General features: G+C 38.2%; 1 protein-coding gene across 6 annotated transcripts in view; it reads right to left on the bottom strand.

Moving 5' to 3' along the window:
* Gk (glycerol kinase) overlaps window positions 1-10,685 on the bottom strand; it is a 92,501-nt gene that overhangs the window by 46,070 nt on the left and 35,746 nt on the right. For 3 of the 6 annotated variants that reach the window (XM_029558438.1, XM_029558440.1, XM_029558439.1), the window contains exons 5-7: window positions 7,473-7,556; window positions 3,433-3,509; window positions 1,215-1,352 (exon numbers count right to left, since the gene is read on the bottom strand). In XM_029558438.1, coding sequence (XP_029414298.1) covers window positions 1,215-1,352; window positions 3,433-3,509; window positions 7,473-7,556 — 299 coding nt within the window. The remainder of the gene's footprint in view (window positions 1-1,214; window positions 1,353-3,432; window positions 3,510-7,472; window positions 7,557-10,685) is intronic. The other 3 variants (XM_017795507.2, XM_008822728.3, XM_017795506.2) reach the window with 1 other exon arrangement.

Genomic DNA, 10,685 nt, shown 5'->3' with positions numbered 1-10,685 from the left:
AGCTATAGTGAAATGCTTCTAATCATGTAGTTATTAAAAATTTTTTAAAAAAGAATAAAAATAAGATGAAATCCTAAAAAAAAAAAGAAGGAAAGAAAGAAATGGCTAGTGGGATAAAAGCGAATGGTAGGCAAGAGAGAAAAGGTCTTAAATTACTTATCCAAAAAATAAGAATTTCGGAAAGATGGCTTTGGTAATTAGCCTCCGTTGTTACTCAAATAAAACAAGAAAAAATAACAAAAGGGAAATCGACAAAAATATTTCTCAAATAGAGGCAGAAATGTCAGGCTGCCTCTTAAGTACTTTTTCTCCATAACAATGCTAACTGAAAGTGCAAACTGTTTGTCAAAAATGGTAGGTGTGCTAAGTAGCCTGACATGCCTGGGAAGAGGGAGCCTCAACTGCAGATTAAGATTAGCCTATGGGCAGGCATGTCTCTGGGGCATATTCTTGGCTGTTGAGTGATGTGGGAGGGTCCAGCTCACTGTGGGTGGTGCAACCCCTGGGCAAGTGGTCCTGTGTAGTGTAAGAAAACAGGCTAAGCTCAGGCCAGGGGAGGAAGCCAGCAAGCAGTGTTCCACCATGGTCTCTGCTTCACCTCCTGCTTCTAGGATTCCTGCCTTGAGTTCCTGCTCTGACTTTCCTCAGTGATGGATTCTGACCTGAGGTTCTAACATGAAATAAACCCTTTCCTCTTAACTGTAGGGAGAAAAGAAAGTCCTTGGAGATGGAATAGAAGTAAAGGCAAGAGTAGTTAGCATTACAAGTTTAAAAGTCAAAATGTCCATGGGCCTCTTACCAACATACACTGTTCCAAAGGCCAAAAATGTCAAAAGTGTTTGCGAGCGCTTATCTAATCCCTAAAAGATTTTAGGGTTACCTCTTCAGAGGGGGGAATGTTAGAGTAGCAAAAAGCCCCATGAAAAAAAAGAAAGAGTACAGAAAGTTGTCAGGAAAAAGCAATGGGGAGATATATGGGAGGAATTGGAGGGGAGGGAGTGGGTGTGGATTTGATCAAAACACCTTATATGCATGTATGAAATTCTCAATACATTTTTTTACAAAATGAAAAAAAAACACCCTTTCTTCCCCAAGTTGGTTTTGGTCAATGTTTTATCACAGCAACAGAAAGCAAACTAAAACAGTAGACAAAGCAACTGAAAAACTTCCTGAAAAAAAAAAATTCTCCATGTATACATTATATTTAAACATACCCAAATGAGCCATGAATCAATGGTTCCAAAAAGAGCTCTGTTTTCTTCAACAGCCTTTTGAACTTTTCTCACATTGTCAAGCAGCCAACGAAGTTTCACTGCACTGAAGTAAGTGCTAAGTGGAAGGCCTGTCTTGGACTAAAACGGTCATAAAGTTCAGTCGCAAATTATACTTATTAGCTTATCACAAAACCTCTACACCAAAGAACTCAACAAAACACCACATGGTTAGTGGTTCTAAAGGTAACCCCATAATATTTGGAATCAAAATACTGTTTTCCCATGATACAGGAAAGCATGGTCATGAACAAAGATCAGAGCAATTATGCTTGCAGTTCAAAGAGCAACCACGTCGCAAGATAAAGAGCAAATTAAATGACACTGTATCCTCTGATTACACAGTGAAAATGCAATGTTATTTTGCCATAAATTGCTCCAGTCCAAAATTCTACAGTTTATTTTACATCTTATGATAATGTTAGTGATATTTAAACTACTGACAAAGCACATCAAATCATAAATTAATGACCATAACCAGAAAACTATTTTGAACATATAATTTAATAATGTAATGTCTTTGGGTGTATATAGACACATATAGTCAAATAACAGAGTGATAGAAAATTAGTGGAGAACAAATAAAACAGGGTTCAATGACAGGTCCAATTATAGCAACAGAGAATTGCTGCATGTAGGAAAACAGCTGGCTAAAGTCAGCAAATACAATAAGGGGAAGAAATATGGACTGAATAAAGGTTAAAGGAGAAAAATAAAGTTCAAATGTGGTTATCAATATCTCTTGAGAATCGGTGAGGTCCAATTTTTGTTATGATATTAAATATCAAATTTCTTTATAAAGTTCAAGTAAAGTAATTAAGGATTTAATTAAAGTGATATAAAAAGAATACGATTACCTTTCCCTTCTTCTGATCCCTATTCTTTTCACTACTTATCTCACATAACTATGTTTCATAAGAAAACTCAAATCAGTGCTGGTGGGATGTGGTGGTACAGTTTGTAATTGCAGCGCTTGGGAGGCAGGAGGAGGATTGCTCCAAGTTCAAAGTCAGCTTCACATTCACAGTGAGCTCTAGGTCAGCTAGACCTAGATAAATAAAGTGGGACCCTGTCTCAGAAAACATTTTTTCACATTTTAACTCAATTTGCAAGTTAAGAGTGTTAATTCAAGGTTTCTAGCTTGCCTTTGGGAGTGAAGATCAATATTTAGAAATAATGGAAGAAAATAACTTATGAAAATACTATTTGAATTGAAGGGTGATCCTACATGATAACCCAAGATTTTGCAAAGCCATAGTACATAAAATCTTGCTTTTTAAGATGCAGGTAGGAAGTACAAAAGATACCTACAGTGGCAATTGAGAGAAAAATATGCAATCCTTGCAGTCAATTGCAGACAGGTGGTGGGAGGGAGGGTTATGCAAGGTGACAAAACAAAACAGGATAGCAAATGAAATGGACAAAAGTCTTCAGGACAAGCCTGAAACTGCTTAGGCACGGAAGGGGGTAAGCAGAGGGTGGTTTGGGAGATTTAATGGAATTGTTACAGGAAATGTGATTAATCAGAAACATTAGTTTCAGCTCCAAGAACTAATAATTATGACACTGGCAAATAAAAAGGGAATACCCTGCATCAAAAATAAAAACTGGAAAAGAACGTTTCATATTCTAGAATAACTTGGCCTTGACCTTGTTAAGAATTCTCCCTTCCTTTATCTGAAGAGGAAGATCTATATAAGGATTGAAAATTAAGCAATTCTTATTAGCCTTCTCTGTATGAAGAAAGTAGAAAACGGTCTTCAATAAAGGTTAGAGTATCATCTCCTTTCTCTTTTTCCTTGAATCTAGGTACCTAAAACCTCAAAAGAACCCAGAACTTTCTTTAGTGGACAATAGGAAACAAGAGCTGCAGATTCTGAAAGCAAGGGTCACAGAAAGCACCCTTTGGGGAGCACGGCTCAAGCCACTGGGACACACGGTCATCTCTACCAGCCTGTTACCCTTGGGGTATTTATCATTCCAGTTTCCCCACAGGATAAGAAAAACAGGAAGATGAAGACTTGATTTGGCCCCAGGTATCTGCAGGAAATATTCCATTTTGCCATAAGATATAAGGCCCAGATAGATTTTCTCATGAAATTGGTGAACTTTGTAAAAAATAAACATTCTTAAGAGTATACTTTTTGAAGAGATATCTTACCTTGACAAAGTTATTATTTCCTGGAATTCTTTTACTAAGATTCTCAACGGTAGACTGGGTTCTTAGGTCAAGCCACACTACAGATCAAAATATAATAATATATATATATATAAAGAACTTCATAAAAATGAGAACTTAATGAAATCACTGTCAAGGATAGGAGACTGATTATTTTCCATAAGCAATTTAAATGTTATAGCTTTTAAAGGATAGAAATTAGAAAATTAAAATTGGACATACTGTTAGAAGAAAAATGTATTTACAGGGGAAGATTTAAAGCTTTTATGCAAAATTACAGATCAAGGTCTAGGAACAACACAAACCTTATGAGTTTTATTGTACATTATTTAGAAAAGAGCATAAAATAATATTTGGAATATGAATTTTATAAACACACATGAGTGAAGAGAAGACAGGAGCCAGGCTGGCTTGTTGGCAGCACAACATGCACATCTCAGGATATAGTATCTTAGAAAACTGGTTAGCAGTCTGTGACAAAGGCAAAGTAGAGAAACTGATCCTATTACCGAAGGAATAAAAGATTCAGTCTCTCATGTTTGGGATGCTTATTTACAATAAAATCTTTCAAAGGATGCAAGATCTGAAGTCATTAAAATATTTTTTAAACTCTAGGTGTGGTGGTATAAGCCTTTAATCCCAACATTTGGGAGGCAGAGGCAGGAAGATCTTTGTGAGATTGAGGCCAGCATGGTCTACACAGTTTCAGCTCTGGTGGGGCAACCCTGTGAGACCCTGTGTCAACTAAACAAACAAAAAACAATTTTTTAAAATGACTATTCTTTTCCATACTGGAAATCTCCATTTGATGGGCCACTATAATCTTTACTAATCTACTTTCTGATCCTCAAGCAGAAAATATCTCATTTTGCTTCATGGAAGAAGGCTTGAGGAAGAGAAATCACTCAATACTGCAAAGAAAGTTGTCTAAATAACCAATAGAACCAGCTTCCCCTAAGACTTATATCTTAGATTTAATTTTTAAAAATTTTTAGACACAGGATCTCACTGTGTCTATTTTATCTACCACTTATAGTTTTTAATGTATTAGTAGTAAATGGATATTTTTAGGACGGTAACTACCTCAGATGCCTCCTGAGAAAAAGCTTCAGGACTGCTCTCTATTTACCTTTACTCCAAGGAAGATAATGCACGCAAACATACTACACGTCTCAATTCTGACAGATTCCTACTTTGATTTACTTAACTGTGTTATTCTGTTCTCTTCATTTAAAATTGGCTCATTCTTGTAGTGAACTTTACTTGATTCTTTCTAATTACCTCAAGAGTTCTGTGCTTCATTTGACAGAACTAATTCCCATGAGATTTCAACTGGGGACTTCAGGTCCCAATACTGGTTTTCATGTGTTAAGAGCAGCCAATAAATGATCATGACAGCCAAGAAAATAGGAGGACATCCAAACCATAAAATAGGCAGTCTATAGGTGAGATCTGCATTTGCTGCCCAGCACCTTCTCCTCTTGCCCCCAGGAGCATCATTTCAAAGTTGTTTGGGGAATTCAGCTCTCCGTAGCCCTCAGCCACATGGTTTGTCTACAAGTTCTCTATCACAAACTTCAGGTCTGAGTCTGGACCCTAGGTATTGGTGCAGGAGAGAACAGTCCATTAAATCACCCAAGTGTGGTTTGTGCTAGCTCTGCAACTGCCACTTCCCTCTTCTGAGACTGGCACTGTGTGGCCTAGCCTGCTATTCTCATGAAAGGAGATCTGAGTCTGTCATGTCGGTAGTAATTTCAGAAAAACCAGACCTCATTGAGACCCAGGTGACAATCTAAGTTCAGAATCAATCAGCACCTAAACTATGCTACCAGTGGGTGGCTGGTTCCACTAGCAAAAGAATTTCTTTAAAAATGCTTTCATTTTACTTATTTGAAGTTGAGTTTTCTGTTACCCTGTCATAAAACCCATTAGTCATACCATCAGAGGTGGCAACATCTCCCATACCAAAGAAACAAAGACTATCTGCTTTCACACAGTGACAGGCCTATAGGATTGTGACAAAAGTGGGCTTTTCTCAAGGGCAAGAAATCCTAGCAGATATAATTGGATTAACAGTAGTAACTGGGAAAAGTAGAAGAATTCAATAGAGAAATTTTTAATCTGTGATATGTATAATTAACAAGCACATCTGAACTCTCAGTGTTTTGAACTACAATGAGCTATGAGATTAAAAATCAATTTAGGGGCTGGAGAGATGGCTACCAGTGGTTAAGAGCACTGGCTGCTCTTGCAGAGGACCTGTGTTCGATTCCCAGCACCTACATGGTGGCTAACAACCATCTGTAACCCCAGCTCCAGGAAATCCGACACCCCTTCTGACCTCCACGGGCAATGCACAGCATGGGTGCACCTACCACCATGCAGGCACTACACTTATACACATGAAATAAAATAATGATGACAATAATAGTAATTGTCAATTTAGTTAATTTTGATAACCTATTCTAAAAATTAAATAGGGTAGATTAAGAAGGTAAATATCAGAGTTCAGATCTCTGATATTCAAATCTATTTTCTGATAGTCAAATCTTATTTTCATTACATATAATAAAATAGTTTTGTGAAACCTTTGTTTTAGTTATATGGGTTTACTGAACCATATCATAAATTATATTTCTTATGAAGGAACTTGAACAAATAGATTTGAAATTCACTGACACTTGGCTTTCTAGCTGTTTGTTTGATAATTTAAGCCTCCTGCAACTAGTGTGCTCCCTCTTTCCCTCTGTCTCTCTGACTTGCTGTCCTTGTCTCTTTCCTTCCCCTTCCTTCTCTTCCTTCCTTCTCCTCCATCCCTCTTCCCCCATTCAGAACTGTGAGACATGGAGATGGAACCCAGGGCTTTGCAACTGCCAGGCAAGTGCTGTACCACTGACTCTAAATCTGCAGTCCCTGTTTACTCATATCTTAATGGACACAATACTCACTGGGGAGCTTAAAGATGGGCACCACACCCCACAATTCTGGGACAGTAGGTCTGGGAACAGGGCCTAGAAATTTATGTTTAAATAAATGGCCTGATTTTCAAAAACACTACTAGTCTACACAGCAGTGATTTTTTCTTAGGAAGCACAATAGACCACCAAGAAGACTTTAAAATTATATAGCCATGCCCTCCCTCGCAGGATTCTGGTTCCAAGTTTAGGCCGGGCCTGAGCCTATGCACTTCTGTATACATATTCCAAGTTATTCAACACAATAAGTAATATGTGAGATAACTTGTTTTGTTGGAAATCTTCTTTAGAGTACTAATGTGTTCCATTCACTATTTCAAAAGAAAACTAAAGACTGACAATAAGGTAGCACTATGAGTCCCAGTGGCCCTATAACTTTATTGTTTCTTAGCAAGGACTCTCTATTCCTCATTTGAAAGCTTGTGTTTTGCTTTCAGGTGTGATATCCATAGAGTTTAATTCTTACCACAAAGAACCGAAACAGTGGATGTAAAATCATGAAACCAAGTTCTAGGTTTGGCTTTGCTACCAATAAGCTTTGCGACCTGCGCAAGTTCTTTTTCTCTTTTAAACCCTTCTTGACCTGTATTCCCTAAATAAAAAATAAGGATGCTGGCAGGGACAATGGCTGAAGTCTTTCTCCTTTCATTGTTGTAGGATCAAAGAAGACTGTCATAATATTTACTTTGTTTTATAGCCGAAGATTTCATGGCAATTAGAGTACATGGAATGAATTAGTACAAATGGCAAAGAAAAAGATGTCAGTGGTTGATACACTACCAAAGCAATTCACAAATGTTCAAAATTAATTGAATTAAGAACAAAACAATTAGAAAACTCATTACAGAAACCAAGAAGGCAGAATTAGATTTGCAGAATAAGAGACCAAAAGCCAAAGAGAAGGCCCCAAGCTGGAGGACTAAGCCATTTGTGTAGGTAATTTCTGAGATCAAAAGAAGTGACAGATCCAGATCTGGCAGCAGCAATTTCCCCCAACATGTCTCAGTTGGAAGGCTGGGAAGTGAGCAATAGCCAGAGCACCAATACCTGAGGAAGTACCAGCAGCTGGAACTGAAGAGCCAGAGGGAACAACGGCAACTGGAACTGAAGAGCCAGGAGAAACTGGAGCAGCTGGAGCATTAGGAGAAATAATGGCAATTCATGCTAGAGATGGCCAGGTTCAAGGTCTATGTACTCTTGTTGACCACTTTGGAGATGGTAGATCACTTAGGCAAGTTCATTAGAATGAATGTTTTTCTACACGTACGTGTAGAGAAAGAAACAGAAGAGACATGGAGTGGATGGGGAACAAAGAAAGGCCAGTCTAAATGTCTGCTTCAGTACCATTTTCATTTGGATGAAGACCAGGTCAATATGTGTTTCTTGTTCAGAAGGACTCTTCCCTACCTGGCAGCATACGTGCATCCTAGTTAGAAAAACCACTGAACTGAAATGATGTATGATGCACTACTGGAAGACATCCTTGGGATGTTAAAAAAGAATGTTACCGAACAACATGCCTTGATCCCGGTCATAATCATATGCTGCAGGACATGAAAGAGTTATTTTGGAAAAGCATAATCCCAAGAAAGCACTTTCCTCACAGGGTAGCTGGAGGTAAAATCATTTCCACAGAAAGGAACAGCTTTGTCTAGAGGGAATAGGGAATTGCTAACTCTTAGAGTGATTGGGGAAAATATAGTAGGAAAACAAATGTAGGGAGTACAGAACATTGTACAGCCTCCTCTCAGATTATATGCCTTTTATCCAGACCAAGGAAGTTGGCATTTCAGTGGTCCAGACCATCAAATGAGTAGTTTACAAAAAAATAATAAATATGAATTAAGTCATGTCTAATATATGTATGGTAGATTTAGTTTATTCTAGAAAAAAGTTTTAAGAGTGAACAGAAATGTAGTTGCCCCAGTCTCCATGAGCCAACATTAGTTGAGAGATACAATCACAGCGCAGAAGTCATTATCTTAAGAGAGCTTGAATCATAAACCACACAAATCTACACAATCTTTGGCTACTCATTACAATAGGAAGGAAACAAAATTAAAAAATGGAACAATCACTAGGAATCATCTAACTATGTCAGGTTGGCTAAGCACAAGGCGAATAGTACATCTCCTCTGAAATGGTTTGCCCTGAGTTTCTAGCATGGTGAGATGAAGCAGATACTCTGGGTTACACAAAACACTGTAAGGAAGGGCTGTGAATAGTTATACAAAATGTTATTGGCTTCTTTCCATCCAGTAACATAATAACTGTAGAACAGTAAACTGCTATGTTTCACCAGTGGCCAAAAGTTAAGTCATTAATTAAGCTGGTTAAGAGGTCATATACAAGGAAGAAGGGACTATGCCCCTCAATCAATGACACTGTTCAACAACAGATGAGGCCAAAAGAAAAATGGAGTGTGGGGGAGGTAGGAAAATTAAAAACCATTTCTCTATGTGGGTGGCTATATGTGTGTGTTTGTGTGCACAAATGCACATACATGTAGATGCTGAAATATACTTCAGCTCATAAGTGGGTAAAAGCTAAAATGCCAATGACAGACCTAAGTGTGTGTGATCTGAGTGTACTCATTTCCTCAAGAAAAATGTGTCCTGTATAAATCAATAATTTCATTCAACATTCGTGGATTAAAAAGGCTAACAGCTTATTTAGAACAGTGCTGATGAGGCCCAGTATATGATTTAAGTTTATTAATCCCAGGACTAGGGGGAAAGTCAGGAGGATCACAAGTTCAAGGCCAATCTGGGCTACATGTATCTAGCAAGAAAACAAAACAAACAAAAAATGGTGCCATTATTAGAACTTACTAGAGCCTTATTGTCTACCAGACACGGGTTTAAGTACCCTACTGATCTTGATCTCAAATTTATGTACTTCATCTTTTTTAAATTTCCCCAGTTTAACTGTCACAGGATTAACAAAAAAAAAAAATTGAAAATCTGCAAGGTGTGATTGTGTACACCCCACAGTTTGGGAGCTAAAAGCATGCAGATCTCTGTGAGGTGGAGGAGTCTGATCTACATAGTGAGTTCCAGACTACTGGGGCTACAGGGAGACCCTATCTCAAAAAGATTAGAAAAGGGAGGGGGTCTGAAATTTGTACTTCAAGTCAGAATTCAGAATTAAAGCTCTATAGGAATAGGTAGAACTACAATGTGTTCACAATCTTAAATGGGATATAAGGAGATAGTAAAGATGACTGGAGTTCTCAAAGGTGGAATCTAAGTCAGTTTCTTTGTATGAAACAAGTTAGTGTTAAAGAATTCAGTGAAGGGCTGGAGAGATGGCTCAGCAGTTAAGAGCACTGGCTGCCCTTGTCAAGGACCTGGGTTCTGTTCTCAGAACCCACATGGAAGCTAACAATTGTCTGTAACTCCAGTTCCAGGGGAATTCAACCCCGTCTTCTGACCTCCGAGGGTACTGCATGATACAGGTGTACTTAAATACATACAGGCAATATACTTGTACACATAAAAATAATAAAATATTTTTTTCTTTTTTTTATTTTTGGTCTTTTTGAGACATGATCTTCCTATATCTCCAGCTGGCCTGCAACTCACTATGTAGATCAGGTTAGCCTTGAATTCACAGAGGCCTGCCTCTGCCTCCCAAATGCTGGGACTAAAGGCATATTTCACCATGCCTGGCTTTAAAATAATAAATAAAATATTTTTAAAAAAGAATCCACTGAGCAAAATATGGCAGTGCTTCTTTACTCAGGACTCATAGATCTGTTAACATTTTCAAAGAACTGTCTAATAGAAAATAAGAAATAATTCAAAGCTTGATAGGACTGAATACTGTTGTTTTTATAAAAAAAAATTTTAAATCTAGTTTCCAGTGCCAGACATGGCAGTGGATGCCTTTAATCCCAGCACTTGGGGGGGAGAGGCAGAGGGAGGTGAATCTCTGTGAGACTGAAGTCAACCTGGTCTACATAGTGAGTTCGAGGTCAGCTGGGGTGACAGGGAGACCCTGTCTCAAAAAGTCCCCCAAAAAATCCAGTTTCCAAAGAAACAATTAGAAAAAAAAAATCCCACACAGGGCTGGAAAGATGGCTCAGCAGTTGAGGGCACCAGATGCTCTTGCAGAGGACCCGGATTTGGTTCTCAGCACCCACATGGTGACTGTCAACCATCTGTAATTCAAATTCCAGGGGATCTAATACCCTGTGCTGGCTCCTGTGGGCATTGTACAACATGGGTACACTTACATACATGCAGGCAAAACACTCAT

The sequence above is a fragment of the Nannospalax galili genome, unplaced genomic scaffold (assembly GCF_000622305.1).
Source record: "Nannospalax galili isolate Female #2095 unplaced genomic scaffold, S.galili_v1.0 scaffold7, whole genome shotgun sequence".
Taxonomy (NCBI): Eukaryota; Metazoa; Chordata; class Mammalia; order Rodentia; family Spalacidae; genus Nannospalax; species Nannospalax galili.
The sequence above is the reverse complement of the archived record's forward strand: the minus strand, read 5'-3'. Positions and strand labels throughout refer to the sequence as shown.